We start from the raw sequence: 21,707 nt of genomic DNA, 5'->3' as shown, positions 1-21,707 counted from the left end.
CCCAAGTGTCTTCCCCACCTTCCGTTTACTTGTTGCTAAAGCATGGGTGATTTAGAATGAGTTTAAACATATATATGCACTAAATAGCCCGTGCGTGTCTAATTAATGAATACATTGCGGAGACCTTTATAAAAATGACTTGATAAATTATTTGTGAAATTTGCAATTGGCCCACGTGTTTGAAATCATTCTGGAAACTGTTGCATTTGAAACAGGCGTACTGCCTGAAATTGTTACTTCACCAATCGACACACTTGAAATTAAAGCACTTTAATTGAAATTGTTGCATATAAAATTGAGATATCTGAAACTGACATGTTCTGAAATTGACATGTTCTGAAATTGTCTTGATCCGAAATTGACATGTTCTGAAATTGACATGTTCTGAAATTGACACGTTCTGAAATTGTTATTTTTAGCAATTGCCTAGTTGAAATACCAGTGATACTTAGTAAGTAGGAATTCTTTTTTTAAAATGTGTCTTGAACTGGTGTGTTCCTGCTGCCGAGTCTCCAGGCCTGCCAGATCGGTGCCGAAAGGGTTACGGGTGATGTCAGTTTTTTTTTCTCTCTCTCTCTCCCCGTCCTCCACCCTCCCTCCCTGGTGATTGGGGCTGACGCTCACTGAAATGGCTGCAGAAAACAGAGGGGACTTCATCCAGACTCCGAGCACTATCCCGGCCAGTAAAGACGCGCCCATCAAAGGCATCAGTAGTAACTCCATCTGTAGTCCAGCCAACAGCCTGATCAATAGTCTGATCAATAGTCACCCTCCCAGCGCCGCCGCTAAATCCAGCCCCATCCACTCCTCTCTGCCAGCGGATCACCCTCCTTCCATCCCCATGAAGGACCAAGACGCGATTAAACTCTTTATTGGACAGATCCCGAGAAACCTGGAAGAGAAAGACCTCAAACCTTTATTTGAAGAATTTGGGAAAATCTACGAACTCACGGTGCTGAAGGACAGATACACCGGCATGCACAAAGGTAAGAGAGGGATATCTTGTTGAAGCCATACAGCCACAAATGATAAAGGTAATGTGACAAACGGAGCCCTTTGTATCTTTGTTGCAAATCAGGAGTTAGGGTTTTTTTTAAAAAAAATCCTTCACAGTGATGTTAACAGATGGGTCTAGACAAAAGCTTTTCCCTTTGCAAAGGCAGCATGCAGGAGGCACTACACAGAGGGCAGCTCTTAAATAATGTCTCTGTATTGTGTTTTTTTTTAAAAAAAGGTAAGGGATAAGGAGATCTTCCGTTGGCAGGATTGCACAAAGAGAATGAATTAGTCGGAGGATTTCAGTAACACATAGATGTGTTGGGGAAACATGGGAAGTGTGATTGAAGGGAGCAAAATTCCAAACAAAGAGAGGGGACATCTGTGATGGGGGACTGAGGTGGGGGGGGGGGGGTGGTGGTGTGCAGAGATTGGGCTGTTTAACCGATAATTCGGACAGGAACTAAATTATAATGGAGAAAGAGGGTGGGGGTGGGGAACAAGGTAGGAAGACAACAGTGCAGAATCAGGATAGTACTCGTTACAGAAATAGCTACAGTGTGTGTTAAGGAGTGAGACTCCGAGTCAGTCGGGAATGGGATATTTTCAACTGAGGAAACATATTTTTGCCACTGAGCTTTCTCTCTGAGATGGCTAAGGTGTACACTGTCGAAAAGAGAGAAAAAAAAAATCCAACAGGCGTTCGCCAGATCTAGAGTTACACCTCGTGTAGGACTGGATTCGAAACCAAAAAAATAGATGCAGTATTGATAGATGGAAAAGACCAGCAAACTGAGACAGTAGAGGGAGGGAGAGAGAGAGAGGTGAGAGGAACTCCCCAGGAGAAGGGCAGAGATTTTCGATGGTACGTTTAAGATTCCAGGCTGAGAAAGAGGATTTATTTTTCTGCGCACTGTGTTTCAAGGCAACTTCGTTTCCTTGCGTTTCGCATGCGAGCAGCTGGGATTAGAAGGGAAGGGGGAGGGTGACTGACTGCACTGGAACACCAGGAGGACAGGGGGCTTGGGAGCCGAGGGGCGAGTGCCTGATTAATTTCCAGCGGCTGGGCTAGGTTACCAATCACCAGAGAGAAGCCCAGACACAATTCAGAGTTTTGATATGCAGACAGCAGCAGGGGCTGCTCATAGAAATTGGACAATGCATTAATAGCAAGGCTTTAAAATATTAACTGTGCAATATAACAGAGTGACATTTACTAGGCCTTAAAAGACGATGGGTTAGACCCGTGTCTGAGCAAGAGGCAGGGTATTACTTGCTGCTCCAGAGAGAACTGGCTCACTCTGCATTTATGAGACTCTTAGGTCAGATATCTGTCTGAGTTCACACACCCCCGACCCTCCCTCCCTCCAGACAACCCCCACCTCCTTCCAGACCACCCCCTCCTTCCAGACCACCCCCTCCCTCCAGACCACCCCCTCCCTCCAGACCACCCCCCTGCCTCCAAGACCAGCCCCATCTCCCTCCAGACCAGCCCCATCTCCCTCCAGACCAGCCCCATCTCCCTCCAGACCAGCCCCATCTCCCTCCAGACCAGCCCCATCTCCCTCCAGACCAGCCCCATCTCCCTCCAGACCAGCCCCATCTCCCTCCAGACCAGCCCCATCTCCCTCCAGACCAGCCCCATCTCCCTCCAGACCAGCCGCATCTCCCTCCAGACCAGCCGCATCTCCCTCCAGACCAGCCGCATCTCCCTCCAGACCAGCCGCATCTCCCTCCAGACCAGCCGCATCTCCCTCCAGACCAGCCGCATCTCCCTCCAGACCAGCCGCATCTCCCTCCAGACCAGCCGCATCTCCCTCCAGACCAGCCGCATCTCCCTCCAGACCAGCCGCATCTCCCTCCAGACCAGCCGCATCTCCCTCCAGACCAGCCGCATCTCCCTCCAGACCAGCCGCATCTCCCTCCAGACCAGCCGCATCTCCCTCCAGACCAGCCGCATCTCCCTCCAGACCAGCCGCATCTCCCTCCAGACCAGCCGCATCTCCCTCCAGACCAGCCGCATCTCCCTCCAGACCAGCCGCATCTCCCTCCAGACCAGCCGCATCTCCCTCCAGACCAGCCGCATCTCCCTCCAGACCAGCCCCATCTCCCTCCAGACCAGCCCCATCTCCCTCCAGACCAGCCCCATCTCCCTCCAGACCAGCCCCATCTCCCTCCAGACCACCCCATCTCCCTCCAGACCAGCCCCATCTCCCTCCAGACCAGCCCCATCTCCCTCCAGACCAGCCCCATCTCCCTCCAGACCAGCCGCATCTCCCTCCAGACCAGCCGCATCTCCCTCCAGACCAGCCGCATCTCCCTCCAGACCAGCCGCATCTCCCTCCAGACCAGCCGCATCTCCCTCCAGACCAGCCGCATCTCCCTCCAGACCAGCCCCATCTCCCTCCAGACCAGCCCCATCTCCCTCCAGACCAGCCCCATCTCCCTCCAGACCAGCCCCATCTCCCTCCAGACCAGCCCCATCTCCCTCCAGACCAGCCCCATCTCCCTCCAGACCAGCCCCATCTCCCTCCAGACCAGCCCCATCTCCCTCCAGACCAGCCCCATCTCCCTCCAGACCAGCCCCATCTCCCTCCAGACCAGCCCCATCTCCCTCCAGACCAGCCCCATCTCCCTCCAGACCAGCCCCATCTCCCTCCAGACCAGCCCCATCTCCCTCCAGACCAGCCCCATCTCCCTCCAGACCAGCCCCATCTCCCTCCAGACCAGCCCCATCTCCCTCCAGACCAGCCCCATCTCCCTCCAGACCAGCCCCATCTCCCTCCAGACCAGCCCCATCTCCCTCCAGACCAGCCCCATCTCCCTCCAGACCAGCCCCATCTCCCTCCAGACCAGCCCCATCTCCCTCCAAGACCGGCCCCATCTCCCTCCAAGACCGGCCCCATCTCCCTCCAAGACCGGCCCCATCTCCCTCCAAGACCGGCCCCATCTCCCTCCAAGACCGGCCCCATCTCCCTCCAAGACCGGCCCCATCTCCCTCCAAGACCGGCCCCATCTCCCTCCAAGACCGGCCCCATCTCCCTCCAAGACCGGCCCCATCTCCCTCCAAGACCGGCCCCATCTCCCTCCAAGACCGGCCCCATCTCCCTCCAAGACCGGCCCCATCTCCCTCCAAGACCGGCCCCATCTCCCTCCAAGACCGGCCCCATCTCCCTCCAAGACCGGCCCCATCTCCCTCCAAGACCGGCCCCATCTCCCTCCAAGACCGGCCCCATCTCCCTCCAAGACCGGCCCCATCTCCCTCCAAGACCGGCCCCATCTCCCTCCAAGACCAGCCCCATCTCCCTCCAAGACCAGCCCCATCTCCCTCCAAGACCAGCCCCATCTCCCTCCAAGACCAGCCCCATCTCCCTCCAAGACCAGCCCCATCTCCCTCCAAGACCAGCCCCATCTCCCTCCAAGACCAGCCCCATCTCCCTCCAAGACCAGCCCCATCTCCCTCCAAGACCAGCCCCATCTCCCTCCAAGACCAGCCCCATCTCCCTCCAAGACCAGCCCCATCTCCCTCCAAGACCAGCCCCATCTCCCTCCAAGACCAGCCCCATCTCCCTCCAAGACCAGCCCCATCTCCCTCCAAGACCAGCCCCATCTCCCTCCAAGACCAGCCCCATCTCCCTCCAAGACCAGCCCCATCTCCCTCCAAGACCAGCCCCATCTCCCTCCAAGACCAGCCCCATCTCCCTCCAAGACCAGCCCCATCTCCCTCCAAGACCAGCCCCATCTCCCTCCAAGACCAGCCCCATCTCCCTCCAAGACCAGCCCCACCTCCCTCCAAGACCAGCCCCACCTCCCTCCAAGACCACCCCCACCTCCCTCCAGACCGCCCCCATCTCCAGACCACCCCCGCATCCAGACCAACCCCACCCACCTCAAAACCACCCCCACCTCCCTCCATACCACCCCCAACCCACCCACCTCTAGACCACCCCCTGCATCCAGAACCAACCCTCCCACCTCCAGACCACCCCCCATCCCCTGCATTCAAATCACCCCCACCTGCCCCAGACCACCCCATCCCCCTCCAGACCACCCCCAAACCCACCCACCTCCAGACCACCTCCCACCCGCTGCATCCAGACCACCCCCACCCACCTCCAGACCACACCCCTGCCTCCAGACTATCCCCCACTCCCACTTGCCTTATGGCAAACCCCTATGCTCCAGACCAATGACTCCCACCTCTGGCTCTTCCCTAGCCACCCCTCTTATCCTGCTACCCCACTTATCCCAACCCTCCCCCTCCTCCTCCCCTTCTCCCTCCCCCTTTCCCCTTCTCCCTCCCCCTCTTTCCCCTTCTACTTCCCCCTCTTTCCCCCTCCCCTCCTCCTCCTTCCCCCTCCCCCTCCTCCTCCTTCCCCCTCCCCCTCCTCCTCCTTCCCCCTCCCCCTCCTCCTCCTTCCCCCTCCCCCTCCTCCTCCTTCCCCCTCCCCCTCCTCCTCCTTCCCCCTCCCCCTCCGCCTCCTTCCCCCTCCCCCTCCCCCTCCTTCCCCCTCCCCCTCCTCCTTCCCCCTCCCCCTCCTCCTTCCCCCTCCCCCTCCTCCCTCCCCCTCCCCCTCCTCCTTCCCCCTCCCCCTCCTCCTTCCCCCTCCCCCTCCTCCTTCCCCCTCCCCCTCCTCCTTCCCCCTCCCCCTCCTCCTTCCCCCTCCCCCTCCTCCTTCCCCCTCCTCCTTCCCCCTCCTCCTTCCCCCTCCTCCTTCCCCCTCCTCCTTCCCCCTCCTCCTTCCCCCTCCTCCTTCCCCCTCCTCCTTCCCCCTCCTCCTTTCCCCTCCTCCTTTCCCCTCCTCCTTTCCCCTCCTCCTTTCCCCTCCTCCTTTCCCCTCCTCCTTTCCCCTCCTCCTTTCCCCTCCTCCTTCCCCCTCCTCCTTCCCCCTCCTCCTTCCCCCTCCTCCTTCCCCTCCCACCCCCACTTCCCCCTCCCCCTCCTCCTTCCCCCTCCCCCTCCTCCTTCCCCCTCCCCCTCCTCCTTCCCCCTCCCCCTCCTCCTTCCCCCTCCCCCTCCTCCTTCCCCCTCCCCCTCCTCCTTCCCCCTCCCCCTCCTCCTTCCCCCTCCCCCTCCTCCTTCCCCCTCCCCCTCCCCTCCCCCTCCGCTTCCCCCTCCCCCTTCCCACCCGCTCCTTCCCCCAACCTTCCCCCTTCCTGCCTTTCCCCCTTCTGCCTCCCCCAACCCATCCTTCCCCCCATTCCCTGCCTTCTCCTTCCCTGACCTAAACCCCTCCCCTCTTCCCCTCCCCTTCCCTTCCCACCTGCCTCCCTCCACAACCCGCTACTGCCACCCCCCGACCCACCATTCTTCACTCTCTCCCCCCTACTCACCCCCTCCACCTTCCCCCCCATACCCGACATTCACCTCCCTGTCCCACTCCCACCTCCCCCTCCCTACCCCACCTCCCTATCACCGTCCCCCTCCTCTTCCCACGCACCCCACCACCCCCCTCCCCTTCTCCCTCCCACCTCCCCCTCTCCCTGCCCCTCCCCCTCCCCCTCCCTCCTCCACTTCCCCCTCCCACCTCCCCTTCCCCTCCCACCTCCCCTTCCGCCCCCCCCACTTCCGCCCCCCTTCCCCCCACTTCCGCCCCCCTTCCCCCCACTTCCGCCCCCCTTCCCCCCACTTCCGCCCCCCTTCCCCCCACTTCCGCCCCCCTTCCCCCCACTTCCGCCCCCCTTCCCCCCACTTCCGCCCCCCTTCCCCCCACTTCCGCCCCCCTTCCCCCACTTCCGCCCCCCTTCCCCCCACTTCCACCCCCCTTCCCCCCCACTTCCGCCCCCCTTCCCCCCACTTCCGCCCCCCTTCCCCCCACTTCCGCCCCCCTTCCCCCCACTTCCGCCCCCCTTCCCCCCACTTCCGCCCCCCTTCCCCCCACTTCCGCCCCCCTTCCCCCCACTTCCGCCCCCCTTCCCCCCACTTCCGCCCCCCTTCCCCCCACTTCCGCCCCCCTTCCCCCCCCCACTTCCGCCCCCCTTCCCCCCACTTCCGCCCCCCTTCCCCCCACTTCCGCCCCCCTTCCCCCCACTTCCGCCCCCCTTCCCCCCACTTCCGCCTCCCTCCCCCCCACTTCCGCCCCCTTCCCCCCACTTCTGCCTCCCTCCCCCGCACTTCTGCCTCCCTCCCCCGCACTTCCGCCTCCCTCCCCCCCCCACTTCCGCCCCCCTTCCCCCCCCCCACTTCCGCCCCCCTTCCCCCCCCCACTTCCGCCCCCCTTCCCCCCCCCCACTTCCGCCCCCCTTCCCCCCCCCCACTTCCGCCCCCCTTCCCCCCCCCACTTCCGCCCCCTTCCCCCCCCCACTTCCGCCCCCTCCCCCCCCCCCACTTCCGCCCCCCTCCCCCCCCACTTCCGCCCCCCTCCCCCCCCACTTCCGCCTCCCTCCCCTCCCCCACTTCCGCCTCCCTCCCCCCCCACTTCCGCTTCCCTTCCCCCCCCCCACTTCCGCCTCCCTTCCCACCGTCTGAGAGTCCAGTCCCTGGTCCGATGGTGATACACTGCCCACCGCCTGGGAGTCCAGTCCCTGGTCCGATGGTGATACACTGCCCACCGCCTGGGAGTCCAGTCCCTGGTCCGATGGTGATACACTGCCCACCGCCTGGGAGTCCAGTCCCTGGTCCGATGGTGATACACTGCCCACCGCCTGGGAGTCCAGTCCCTGGTCCGATGGTGATACACTGCCCACCGTCTGTGAGTCCAGTCCCTGGTCCGATGGTGATACACTGTCCACCGTCTGAGAGTCCAGTCCCTGGTCCGATGGTGATACACTGCCCACCGTCTGTGAGTCCAGTCCCTGGTCCGGTGGTGATACACTTCCCACCGTCTGAGAGTCCAGTCCCTGGTCCGATGGTGATACACTGCCCACCGTCTGTGAGTCCAGTCCCTGGTCCGATGGTGATACACTTCCCACCGTCTGAGAGTCCAGTCCCTGGTCCGATGGTGATACACTGCCCACCGTCTGTGAGTCCAGTCCCTGGTCCGATGGTGATACACTGCCCACCGCCTGAGAGTCCAGTCCCTGGTCCGATGGTGATACACTTCCCACCGTCTGAGAGTCCAGTCCCTGGTCCGATGGTGATACACTGCCCACCGCCTGGGAGTCCAGTCCCTGGTCCAACGGTGATACACTGCCCACCGTCTGAGAGTCCAGTCCCTGGTCCAACGGTGATTCACTGCCCACCGTCTGTGAGTCCAGTCCATCCACAAGCAATGACGCACACTATTGTATAATTAGATTGGATATTTTATATTATTCCTAATATAATTGCTTGTAAATTAGACACATGGCTAGGCTCCTGCAAACACTAACCTCCTGTTTCTGATACAGTGTCCATGGCTCACGCAAACCTCAGGGAATTAGGGGGCTAGAGGGAGTGCCTGCGAAGGGAATTGGGGTACTAAAGAAAGGGTCTTGGCTAGAAATGAGGGTTCCAGAGGGAGGGACTTCTGACGGAGGTGAAAGACATAGCTACCCGCTGAGACTGATTTCTGAACCTCTCGAATGCAAGCAGACCTGCTGCCTATTTGTAGCACTTTGTTTTTGTTAATATAGGCGATTATCATTCGGCCTGGGTGATATATCGCACGATAGGGTCGCCAACCCTCCAGAATTGCCCTGGAGCCTCCAGGAACTAAAGATTAATTTCTCAGGCCGTAGGGGAATTTAAATCATTTTATTTGAACAGCATCTGTTTACCTGTTATAAAGCTGTTGGAGATTGGGGTGGGGTTGGGGAGTGCGTGGGCGGTAAGTGGGTCTGGATGGGAAGGCTGCTCGACCAGCTGATGCTGCTCGACCAGCTGATGCTGATCGAGGTGGGAGGCCCTATGGTGAAATCTCCAGGAATACATCCAACCAGAGTTGGCAACCCGATCGCCTGGGCACGGTGCCCAGTGAGGATTCTGGTAGCTAAATGGGGGACGTGCGTTTGTGCCAGGACAGACCACTCGTTCACACAGCCAGGCCCACGTGTAACTCCACTCCCAATGCAATTGCTTCTCAAGCCCCTCAGATGGAGCCCCGCACTCCAGCCAGAGTTGCAAAGATTTTACTCCAGAGGAGCGGAAAGGACCATTTAAATAAAAATAAACAAAGCACTGGGGTTAATTTCTGGGGGCAATGGTATTGAAAAGAAGAGGTGGTTGTATAGAACCTTAGTTAGGCCGCACTTGGAGCTACTGTGTGCAGCTCTGGTCTCCATGTTATAAAAAGGAGATTGAGGCACTGGAGGAGGTGCAGAATGAAAGATTTACAAGGAGGTTACTAGAGATGAGAGGTTATAGCTACCAGGAGTGTCTGAACAGGCCGGGGCTCCTTTCTCTAGAAGAGGAAGGGCTGACGGGTGACCTTTAAATTTCGAAAGGGTTGTCAGTGAAGACCAGAACTAGGGGGCTATCGATATAAGACAGTCACTGATAAATGCAATGGGGAATTCAGGAGAAACTCCTTTATCCAGAGAGTGGGGAGAATGTGGGACTCGCCCCCACAGGAAGTGGAGAGAATGTGGGACTCGCCCCCGCGGGGAGTGGGGAGAATGTGGGACTCGCCCCCACGGGGAGTGGGGAGAATGTGGGACTCGCCCCCACGGGGAGTGGGGAGAATGTGGGACTCGCCCCCACGGGGAGTGGGGAGAATGTGGGACTCGCCCCCACGGGGAGTGGGGAGAATGTGGGACTCGCCCCCACGGGGAGTGGGGAGAATGTGGGACTCGCCCCCACGGGGAGTGGGGAGAATGTGGGACTCGCCCCCACGGGGAGTGGGGAGAATGTGGGATTCGCCCCCACGGGGAGTGGGGAGAATGTGGGACTCGCCCCCATGGGTAATGGTCGAGGTGAATCGCACAGATGGATTGAAGGGGGGTAAGCTGGATAAACACAAGAGGGAGAAAGGAATAGAAGAATGTGGTGATGGGGTGAAATGAAGAGGCGGGTGGTGGGAGGAGGCTCATGTGGAGCATAAATACCAGCACGGGGCAGAGGGGCTGAATGGTCTGGTTCTGCACTGGACATCACATAATTGACAGATTCTGATGGGACTCAGACACGCCAAGGTGCTGTGCTCCTGTCTGGTCGGCAGCCGGTGCTTAAATGCCTCTGCCTCCCCCATTCAGTTACATGACTCGAGTTCACAGAGAGATTTTAAACCTACAATTGGATATTCCGAACAGCCCAATTAAACTAATCACTCCCAATTCCTCTTTGACTCTGTGTTTGGCGACTGATTCAAAGAGTCTCTCCCCTCCTGCACTGATGCCCCACGACAGGAAAGCGGAAGATGTCAGGATGTGGGAGTTGGACAGGGATTGTGATGAGGAGGCTGGGGGGAGGAGAAGATTTGGGTTGCCAACCCACCAGGATTGCCCTGGAGTCTCCAGAATGCTGCTGCTTGCAACTCCAGAAGAAAAATCCCAACAGTGATAAATAAAATAATTCATTGATTTAGTTTTCTTTGTCAGTTTCCACCTATCAGTTGTTCAAAACAAAATTTGGAGTTGTGGGTGGGAATTAAATGGCTATTTGACTGGATGAGGCAGCCTTTGGGAGGGAAGTCAACAATGAAGTGGAGGGAGCAGCAACGAAATGGTTGGCTTTGCACTTGCTTTGGGACATTGCAAAGATGGATGAGTGATGGGGCGTGTCCGCGGGAGAGATCCTAAACGGAAATGTGAACTGAGGGAGAGCGAGTGACGTGGTGGCCATCGCGCACCCGTGCAGGGTTCAAGGTTTCAAACAGACCCAACCTGCTGGTTTCACCACCTCCCCACTTCGTCCCGTCCCCCCCCCCCCCCACCCCCCCACCACCACAAGTGACTGGCTCGGGAACCTCCCATTACCTCTCCATTTGCGACGAGTTGGACATGGGGTGTGTCCCACTTCTGTAAGCTCTTTGGCGCTATGCGATGCCCTCCACAGTCGAAGAGCTGCCCGCTGCGCAGACGGCCACTTGGAAGAGGTGCCAGGCATACAACGGTCCGCCGCCCGTGGAACTGAGATAGGGGGATCTCTGGGTTGGCGTACTCCCGGACCGCTCCCACAACCCCCACACCCCGCCCCCCGCCGCTGGTCGCTCGACATGGTGCGCCACCTTCCCCACAGCCCGTTGGAAAGCGAGCTGGGCTCTTTGTTACCCGATTGGCTGGTCTTTTGCTTGGCATTTTGAGGTGAGGTCATTCTGGTCGGGGGCAAGGGTTAGCCGCTGTTCACACTCGGGCTGTGACAGTTTAGTTATCTGATGATCGGACGTTTCTGATTGTTCTGATCCCATGGTGTGTTGTCGTTTCTGTCTTGAAAAGGATGTGCCTTCCTCACGTACTGTGCCAGGGAATCTGCGTTGAAAGCACAGACTGCGCTACATGAACAGAAGACACTGCCCGGGGTAAGTGCAAGTCACCATCCAAGGAAAGGGACAGATTTACAGATGATTACTATTGCAAAACTCTGAACGGTACCTACCCGGGACAAAGACTGCAGTTAAATGGAGAGGCTGGAGGAGCTGGGATTGTTGACCTTGGAGCAGGGAAGGTTAAGAGGAGATTTAATAAGAATTAGGAAGCGGTTTTGATAAGAGGAGCTAAGGAGGGTCTGTTTCCACTGGGCAGGGGGGTCAATAACCAGAGGGACACAGATTAAAGAGCATCGGCAAAAGAACCAGGGAGGAGATGATTTCTTTTCTCTCAGCCAGTTGCGATCTGGAAGGTTCTGCCCGAAAGGGCGGTGGAAGCAGAGTCAACAGGAACTTTAAAAAGGGGAATTGGATAAATACTCGGAAAGGAAGCCACTTGCAGGGTTATGGGGGGAAAGAGCAAGGGGAAACGGGACTAATTGGATAGCTGGCACAGGCACGATGGGCCGAATGGCCTTACTCAATGCTGTAGGATTCAGGTCCAAAGTGGAACACCCTGCATAAGGATGGGAGGAGGGGAAGGTAAATCAGGAGGTTAGGAGGCATTGCCAATGGTTCAAGGGGTTAAACTCAAAACTAATCTCCAGAAGTGAGATTTCAGTGAGAATGTGGTCAATCTACAGAGAAATAGTGGATGCAATTTAAAGTGCTTTGTTCAAATGTAAATTCGATTGTGTTCTCTTGGGAAATAACATTTTGGTATATGATTAACACGAGGCATGATGTGTAGTGAATGTAACTCAGGAGGAAGAGGTGACTTTATACCTATCGTTCCCAGAGCTCTCCCCTACTGGTGCTTTTCCTCTTGCCTGGGTCTGTTCTAGTTTAGTTGATGGAGTTTGATCACTGTGATTAGTCAATCAGCTCCATCATCCTTGATTCATGTGACTTCCTGAAACGGAGAAGGCAAACTAGATGGACGCTGGCCACTTATCCTTGTCCAATAAGGCCCGTGTTCCAAACATTGCATTTTAATAGATTGCAGGAGCATTCATATCAACTACGAGCAGGAGTAGGCCTTTCAGCCCCTCGAGCTTGCCCTGCCATTCAATAAGATCATGGCTTATCTGATTGTGGCCTCAACTCCTCATTCTGCAAGCCCCCGATAACCTGTGACTTCCCTGTTAGTCAAGAATCTGTCTACCTCTACCTTAAAAATATGAATTGACCCTGCCCCCACCGCTCTCTGGGGAAGAGAATTCCAAAGATTCACAACCCCCTGAGAGAAAAATTCTTCTCATCCCCGTCTTCAATGGGAGACTCCTCATTTTTAAACTGACTCACCTGGTTCTAGTCTCTCCCACAAGGGGAAATATCCTTTCAGCATCCACCCTGTCAAAACCCCTCAGGATCTTATGTGTTTTAATAAGGTCACCTTTCATTCTTCTAAACTCCAACTCCAGCCTGTCCAACCTTTCTTCATACGACAACCCCCTCATCCCAGGTATCAGTCAAGTGAATCTTCTCTGAACTGCTTCTAATGCATTTATATCTTTTTTGACTAAGACCAAAACTATACGGAGTACTTCAGGTGTGGTCTCACCAAGGCCCTCTACAACGGTAGCAAAACATCCCTACTTTTATATCCCATTCCCTTTGCAACAAATGACAACATTCCATTTACTTTCCTAATCACTGGCTGGACCTGCATACTAACTTTTTATAATTCATGTACCAGGACACCCAGATCCCTCTGTGCCTCAGAGTTCTTCAGTCTCTCTCCATTTTAATACTATACTGTTTTTCTATTCTTCCTGTCAAAGTGGACAAGTTCACGTTTTCCCACATTATACTCCATGTGCAAAATCTTCGCCCACTCACTTAACCTATCTACGTCCCTTTGCAGACTTCTTATGTCCACTTCACTACTTACTTTTCTACTTATCTTTGTGTCATCAGCAAATTTAACAACCATACATTCGGTTCCTCCAAGTCAATTGATATAAATTGTAAATAGTTGAGGCCCCAGCACTTTTTCCTGTGGCACTCCACTCGTCACATCTTGCTAATTTGAAAATGACTCATTTATGCCTACTCTCTGTTTCCTGTTAACTAACCAATCCTCTAGCCACGCTAATGTGTTATCCCCTACACCATGAGCTCTTATTTTGCATAGTAATCTTTTCATGTGGCACTTTGCCAAATGCCTTCTGGAAATCTAAGTACAGCACCTCCACAGGTCCCACTTTATCCACATCACTTGTTACACCCTCAAAGAACTCTGATAAATTATTCAAACATGATTTCCCTTTCACAAAACCATATTGACTCTGCCTGATTGCATTTCTATTTTCTAAGTGCCCCGCTATGATCTCCTTAACAATAGATTCCTGCAATTTCCCCATGACAGATGTTAAGCCAACTGGCCTGTAGTTTCCTGCTTTCTGTCTCCCTCCTTGAGTAGAGGAGTCACGTTTGCTGTTTTGCAATCTGATGGGACCTTTCCAAAATTTAGGGAATTTTGGATAATTAAAACCAATGCATCTACTATCAGAGTAGCTACTGCTTCTAAGACTCTAAGATGAAGTCCATCAGGATCTGGGACTTGTCAGCTTTTAGTTCTAATAATTTTCTCAGCACCCTTTCCCTAGTGACTGAAATTGTTTTACGTTCCTGCCTCTCTTTCACCTCTCGATGCACATTTATTTCTGGGGTGTTATTTGTAATCTCAGATGCAAAATACCTGTTCAGTTCATCTGTCATCTCCTTATTTCCCATTCTTAATTCTTACATTCTCCCTCTTTAGAGAAGCAAGGATCACTTTGCTCACGCTTTTCCTTTTTAAGCTTTCACACTCCAATTTCTCCTTCCTTATTGATCTTTTAGTCACTCTTTGCTATCCTTTATATTCTCTCCAAGCTTCTGACCTACCACTCATCTTTGCGGAGCTATATGCTTTTTCTTTCAATTTGATACCATCTTTAACTTGCTTAGTTAGCCATGGATAGTTTGTCCTTCCCTTAGAATCTTTCTTTCTCACTGGAATGTATCCTTTCTGAGTACTCTGAAATATCTCCTATATGCTTGCCACTGCCTCTCTACTGACCTATCTCTTAACCTAACTTCCTAGTTCACTTTAGCCAGCTCTGTCTTCATGCCCTTATAGTTGCCCTTATTTAAGTTTAAAACACTAGTCTTAGATCCATTTGTCTCAATTTCAAACTGAATGTGAAATTCAATCATATTATGATCACTGCTACCGAGGGCACCTTCATTATGAGGTGATTATTTAATCCGGTTCTCTCGTTAGCTGTAGAACCTGCTGCTCTAAGAAACTCTCCCAAAAATACTCTATGAACCCATCATCCAGGTTACCTTTACCAATCTGATTTGTCCAATCAATATGTAGATTAAAATCACCCATGATTATCTCCATACCTTTCTCACAAGCCTCCAATTATTTCTTCCTGTATACCCTGTCCTACAGTGTGGTTACTGATAGGGGGCCTATCAATCACTCCCACAAATGACTTATCTTTGGTATTTTTCATCGCTACCCAAACTGATTCTGCATCTTGATCTCCAGAACTAAGGTCATCTCTCTCTCTCTCTATCTCTCTCTTTCTCTCTCTCTTTCTCTCTCTATTGTACCAAGTCATCCTTAATTAACAGAGCTACCCCTACACCTTTTCCTAGTTTCCTGTCCTTCCTAAATGTCATGTACCCTTGAATGTTCAGGCCCCAGTTTTTGTTATCCTGCAGCCATGCCTCCATAAAGGCTATCAGATCATACATATTTATTTCTATTTGTGCTGTCAATTCATCTGTTTTGTTTCAAATGCTACGTGCTTTCAGATACAGAGCCTTTAGTTCTGCCTAGGGGAAGAAACAAGGGGGAGATTGAAGGAGGGAAGCAAACAGTCCTGATTTCAATGTGGGGAGGAGGAAGAGTGTGTAGGTTAGGTAACTTGAAACTGAGGAGAAGCAAGAGAAGAGCACTCAGGTGTGAAGAGATGGTAGAGAGAGAGAGGAAGACAAACAAGGTTATGATGCAGACAGACTGGTAGGGAGAGGGCATTCAGCTATCAAAACAACACCTCCCTTGTATCCAGTCTTGGTGAAGTGAGAGGCATTAGAGAGACTGCCCTGATACAGGAATGTGTGAGGTAACCCCCTCAGAGAGGCCACCCCAGATATTGGAGCGTGCGTGAAAGAAGTTAGACGGATGTATTAGAGAGGGGGTTACGGACACCTTCCCAGATACAGGAGTGTGAGAGGATTAGAGGGACCTCCCCAGGTACAGGAATGTGCGAGAGAGAGGTCTAGAGGGATCTCCCTGATACAGAGTGTGTGAAAGGGGGTTAGAGGGACCTCCCCAGATACAGGAGTGTGAGAGGGGGATAGATGGACCACCCCAGATACAGGCGACTGAGAGCACTTGCTGTCTGGATAAATGGGAGATCGTAGTTATGAACTGAAATTGTTGCACTCAGTGTCAAGGCTGGAATGCCTCATTGAAAGGTGAAGTGTCGTACCCTGTGCTTGAGTTGGTTATGCTTAGCCACGTAGGTCCCTGCGCGTCGATACCATGGACCTGAAGTATGTATTGTGTAGCAACCAAAGGAGAAAATGCTGGAAGTACTCAGCAGGTCAGGCAGCAGAATCGAGAGAGAGAGAGAGAGAGAGTGTTAATGTTTCAGATGGATGAACTGTGGTGTATTGGTCTGATTCGGCCACCAGCATTCAGGGATCCTGATTGTCAGGGAATCGCTTTCCAGTAACTAATGTCAGCCTGCGATAGCTCAAAGAGAACCATATGGCTTCCTGCGTCCAGCTATTTGTTTGTCTTGACTCTCCCCCAGTTCTCTCTCTCTCTCTCTCGCTCTCTTTCCCTCTTCCTCTCTCTCTCCCTCACCATGTCTCTCTCCCCACCTCTCCTTGTCTCTTTCTCTCTCTGTCCCCACCCCACCCATCTCCTCCCTCAGTCTTTCTGCCGTCTTCCCAGTTCTTCTCAAAGAGGGCAATGCTGCACTCTGCTCAGAGGGGAGCACTCAAGCCTCTGAGTCAGGAGGTCCGTGCCTCATGCCAGAGACTTGAGCCCCTAACCCGGGCTGACCCTGACTCCCAGTGCAGCACCCGAGGGTGTGCTGAGCTGGCGGAGGTATCGCCCTTCCATCAGCATATTAAACCGAAGCCCTGCCTGCCTGTTTGATTAAATGGTCGTGCATCTCCCTGTTACTTGTGGGACCTTGCTGTGTATAAACCAGCTTGCCTCCATAAACAGCAGTCCCCGCACTTCCAAAGACATTTGAAACGTGTCTCAGAGGTGACAAGTCACTGGATAAATACATGTCTATCTAAACCAATTCAGTTAATGGATCTGGATGAAAATCCTGATGTTATTTTAGGAAATTCATTAATCACTTTTAAGTGGGTTAGTGACCTCATTAAAATGGCAGCTGTAGAAAAGTCATCCGAACCTGAACTGTCACCCCCTCCCCCCAATCATCATTCCCACTTCCAAGCGTTTATGGTGCATTCTCACCTTATTTAACTCTGGACCAAATACTGGCATAAACCAGGAGCTGGCTGGTGTTTATCCATTTCAAATTGAGGACGGGTAGCCCGCTCGTGATAAGAAATTAAGAAATGGGAGCAGGAGGAGGCCATTCGGCCCCTTGAGCCTGCTCCACCGATCACTAAGATCATGGCTGATCGTTGACCTTAACTCCATCTCCCTGTCCCATTCCTCTGTCCCTCAATTCCCCTGTGGTCCAAAAACCTATCAGCCTCTGTCTTGAATAAACTTAATGACAGAGCATCCACAGCTCACTGGGCTAGAGAATTCCAAAGGTTCACAACCCTCTGAGTGAAGAAATTTACATACGAGCATACGAATTAGGGCCAGGAGTAGGCCACTCGGCCCCTCGAGCCTGCTCCGTCATTCAATAAGATCATGGCTGATCTGACTGTAATTTCAACTCCACATTCCCGCCTACCCCCTCCGATAACCTTTCACTCCCTTGCTTATCCAGAATCTATCCACCTCTGCCTTAAAAATATTCATAGACTCTTTTTCCACCACCTTTTGAGGAAGAGTTCCAAAGACTGATGACCCTCTGCCAAAACATTTCTCCTCATCTCTGTCCTAAATGGGCGACCCCTTATTTTTAAACAGTGACCCCCTAGTTCTAGATTCTCCCACAAGAGGAAACATCCTCTCCACATCCCCCCTGTCAAGACCCCTCAGGATCTTATGTGTTTTGATGAAGCTGCCCCTTACTCTTCTAAACTCAAGTGGATACAAGCCTCAATTTCTCCTAACCTCAGTCCAAAATGGCCGACCCCTTATCCTGAGACTGTGACACCCTAGTTATTTGCGTCCGTATAAATGACTCAAGCACCCACGCAAAAGGCGGCTCTGTTCCCATTCCCAGGCTGTTCTCAACAGGCCCAGCGGGAACTCTGGAAGGAATAACAAGGAGCGAGGCAGGTTCCAGCGGGAACCCTGCACAAGCCAAGGGCATGTGGGCAACCTTTCACCCCGACCACCCACCTTCTTTTGGCACAGAGGCGGTGCTGGGTGAGGTAGCTGGTTTCACAAATGAGCAGTTCTGAGCAGAGACTTTAACCTGACATCAGAGAATGTCAGACCCAACAAGCTAGTGAATGACATTATGGAAGAGTGAACTTGTATTTATACAGCACATTTCATGGTCTCTGGACCTCCTGAAGCACTTTACAACCAATGAAGTTTTTTTTGTTCATTTATGGGATGTGGGTGTCGCTGGCTGGGCCAGCATTTATTGCCCATCCCTAATTACCCTGAAGAAAGTGGCAGTGAGCTGCCTTCTTGAACCGCTGCAGTCCCTGTGCTGTAGCTGTGCTGTTTGGGTGGGAGTTCCAGGATTTTGACCCAGCGACAGTGAAGGAACGGCCGATATATTTCCAAGTCAGGATGGTGAGTGTCTCGGAGGGGAACTTCCAGGTGGTGGTGTTCCCATCTATCTGCTGCCCTTGTCCTTCTACATAGTAGAGGTCTTGGATTTGGAAGATGCTGTCAAAGGAGCCTTGGTGAGTTGCTGCAGTGCATCTTGTAGATGGTACGCACACTGCTGCTACTGTGCATCGGTGGTGGAGGGAGTGAATGTTTGTGGATGTGGTGCCAATCAAGCGGGGCTGCTTGATGTCCCGGATGGTGTCGAGCTTCTTGAGTGTTGTGGGAGCTGCACTCATCCAGGCAAGTGGAGAGTATTCCATCACACTCCTGACTTGTGCCTTGTAGATGGTGGACAGATTTTGGGGAGTCAGGAAGTGAGTTACTCGCCACAGAATTCCCAGCCTCTGACCTGCTCTTGCAGCCACAGTATTTATATGGCTCATCCAGTTCAGTTTCTGGTCAATGGTAACCCCTCAGGATGTTGATAGTGGGGGATTCAGCGATGGTAATGCCATTGAACGTCAAGGGGAGATGGTTGGATTCTCTCTTGTTGGAGATGGTCATTGCCTGACACTTGTGTGTGCGAATGTTACTTGCCACTTGTCAGTACTGACCCTCTGACAGTGCAGCACTCCCTCAGTACTGACCCTCTGACAGTGCAGCACTCCCTCAGTACTGACCCTCTGACAGTGCAGCACTCCCTCAGTACTGACCCTCTGACAGTGCAGCACTCCCTCAGTACTGACCCTCTGACAGTGCAGCACTCCCTCAGTACTGACCCTCTGACAGTGCAGCACTCCCTCAGTACTGACCCTCTGACAGTGCAGCACTCCCTCAGTACTGACCCTCTGACAGTGCAGCACTCCCTCAGTACTGACCCTCTGACAGTGCAGCACTCCCTCAGTACTGACCCTCTGACAGTGCAGCACTCCCTCAGTACTGACCCTCTGACAGTGCAGCACTCCCTCAGTACTGACCCTCTGACAGTGCAGCACTCCCTCAGTACTGACCCTCTGACAGTGCAGCACTCCCTCAGTACTGACCCTCTGACAGTGCAGCACTCCCTCAGTACTGACCCTCTGACAGTGCAGCACTCCCTCAGTACTGACCCTCTGACAGTGCAGCACTCCCTCAGTACTGACCCTCTGACAGTGCAGCACTCCCTCAGTACTGACCCTCTGACAGTGCAGCACTCCCTCAGTACTGACCCTCTGACAGTGCAGCACTCCCTCAGTACTGACCCTCTGACAGTGCAGCACTCCCTCAGTACTGACCCTCTGACAGTGCAGCACTCCCTCAGTACTGACCCTCTGACAGTGCAGCACTCCCTCAGTACTGACCCTCTGACAGTGCAGCACTCCCTCAGTACTGACCCTCTGACAGTGCAGCACTCCCTCAGTACTGACCCTCTGACAGTGCAGCACTCCCTCAGTACTGACCCTCTGACAGTGCAGCACTCCCTCAGTACTGACCCTCTGACAGTGCAGCACTCCCTCAGTACTGACCCTCTGACAGTGCAGCACTCCCTCAGTACTGACCCTCTGACAGTGCAGCACTCCCTCAGTACTGACCCTCTGACAGTGCAGCACTCCCTCAGTACTGACCCTCTGACAGTGCAGCACTCCCTCAGTACTGACCCTCTGACAGTGCAGCACTCCCACAGTACTGACCCTCTGACAGTGCAGCACTCACACAGTACTGACCCTCTGACAGTGCAGCACTCACTCAGTACTGACCCTCTGACAGTGCAGCACTCCCTCAGTACTGACCCTCTGACAGTGCAGCACTCACACAGTACTGACCCTCCGACAGTGCAGTTCTCCTCCAATATTAAAACCGTGGATTAATGGAATGCTGTGGTTCAGTGGATTAGTAGGTAACAGGGGAAAGAGAAAAATCCTCTTGGGAATATAGTAAGCAGCAGGAGAAAGGTTGAGAGAGAGAGATGGAGAGAGGGAGCAGGAAGCAAGGATACAGAGGAGGTAGAGAGCATTCATCAGCATTCGGCTAAGTTGTTAAATGATTTATCTGCAATTTACAGAGATATTGAACTCTGCTAATGCACCCTGGGCTGAATGATATTGGCGTAAAACACCAAGTGAATTTTGTCATAAGTGCACAGCAAATCCTAAGCAACCCTGCTTTCTCTCACTCTCTCTCTCTGTTTCTCTCTGTCTCACTCTCTCTATCCTTTTCTTATCCTTGCTCCCTGCTCCCTCTCTCCATCTCTCTCATCTTCACTTCTTCACCCAATCTCTCCACCTCTATCCCTTCTCTCTCCCTTACTCCTGCCAGTTGTCATCCTCTTTTTCTTTCCCCTTCCCTCTTTCTCCATGCAGTTTCACTCTTCTAATTACTCACTGCCTTTTTTTTCTCTTTCTCTCCCTTCCCCTGTTTAACATCTGTTCCTCCCTACATCCCTTTCTGTTTCTTCACTCGCTTGGTGTGTGACCCTGTGTCTTTGACCTGTTGCAATTCTCTCCCTGCCTCTTGCTCTTCTAGCTCTCTCCCTCTCCACCTCTGCCTGGATCTGTTTATACTTACTCCATGTCTGTATCCCGTCTGTTTTTCACTCTCTCTTTCATTTTTTCCCTTCTGGTCAGTCTGCCTCCCTCTCCCTTTCACCCTTCCCTCTCTCCCCTCTCTCCATGTGTCTTTACTTTTATCGGTTTTTCTTCCCATCTCTTTCTCTCCCTTTCTTTCGCTCCACCCTATGTCTCTTATTATTTGTTCATGGGATATTGGTGTTGCTGACTAGGCCAGAATTTATTTCCCATCCCTAATTGCCCTCGTTCGGAAGGCACTTTAAGAGTCAGCCACGTGGCTGAGTCACATGTAGGTCAGACCGGGTAAGGACAGCAGATTTCCTTCTCTAAAGGACATTAGTGACCCAGATGGGTTTTTACGATCGGCAATGCTTTCATGGTCATCATTAGATTTTTAATTCCAGATTTTTGTTGAATTCAAATTTTACCATTTGCCGTGGTGGGATTCGAACCCAGGTCCCCAGAGCAATCCCCTGGGTCACAGGATTACCAGTCCAGTGACAATACTGCTATGCCTCCCAACTCTCTCCCTGCCGCGCTGTCTGCCTGCCGCGCTGTCTGCCTGCCGCGCTGTCTGCCTGCCGCGCTGTCTGCCTGCCGCGCTGTCTGCCTGCCGCGCTGTCTGCCTGCCGCGCTCTCCCCCGGCCGCGCTCTCCCCCGGCCGCGCTCTCCCCCGGCCGCGCTCTCCCCCGGCCGCGCTCTCCCCCGGCCGCGCTCTCCCCCGGCCGCGCTCTCCCCCGGCCGCGCTCTCCCCCGGCCGCGCTCTCCCCCGGCCGCGCTCTCCCCCGGCCGCGCTCTCCCCCTTCACCCTTCCCTGCCCCCTCGCTCTCTCTGCCCCCCTCGCTCTCTCTGCCCCCCTCGCTCTCTCTGCCCCCCTCGCTC

The 21,707-nt window shown here is 53.8% G+C and overlaps 1 protein-coding gene across 3 annotated transcripts in view; it reads left to right on the top strand.

Moving 5' to 3' along the window:
- Positions 1-638: 638 nt before the first annotated feature.
- The window catches only part of LOC121272907 (CUGBP Elav-like family member 3-B), a 152,533-nt gene continuing 131,464 nt past the window's right edge, over positions 639-21,707 (top strand). For 2 of the 3 annotated variants that reach the window (XM_041179764.1, XM_041179765.1), the window contains exons 1-2: positions 773-986; positions 11,290-11,372. In XM_041179764.1, coding sequence (XP_041035698.1) covers positions 842-986; positions 11,290-11,372 — 228 coding nt within the window. In that variant the 5' untranslated portion in view covers positions 773-841. Of the gene's footprint in view, positions 987-11,289; positions 11,373-21,707 lie in introns of all 3 variants that reach the window. The other variant, XM_041179766.1, reaches the window with a different exon arrangement.

The sequence above is a fragment of the Carcharodon carcharias genome, chromosome 36 (genome assembly GCF_017639515.1).
Source record: "Carcharodon carcharias isolate sCarCar2 chromosome 36, sCarCar2.pri, whole genome shotgun sequence".
Classification (NCBI taxonomy): Eukaryota; Metazoa; Chordata; class Chondrichthyes; order Lamniformes; family Lamnidae; genus Carcharodon; species Carcharodon carcharias.
This window is presented reverse-complemented; position numbering and strand designations above follow the sequence as displayed.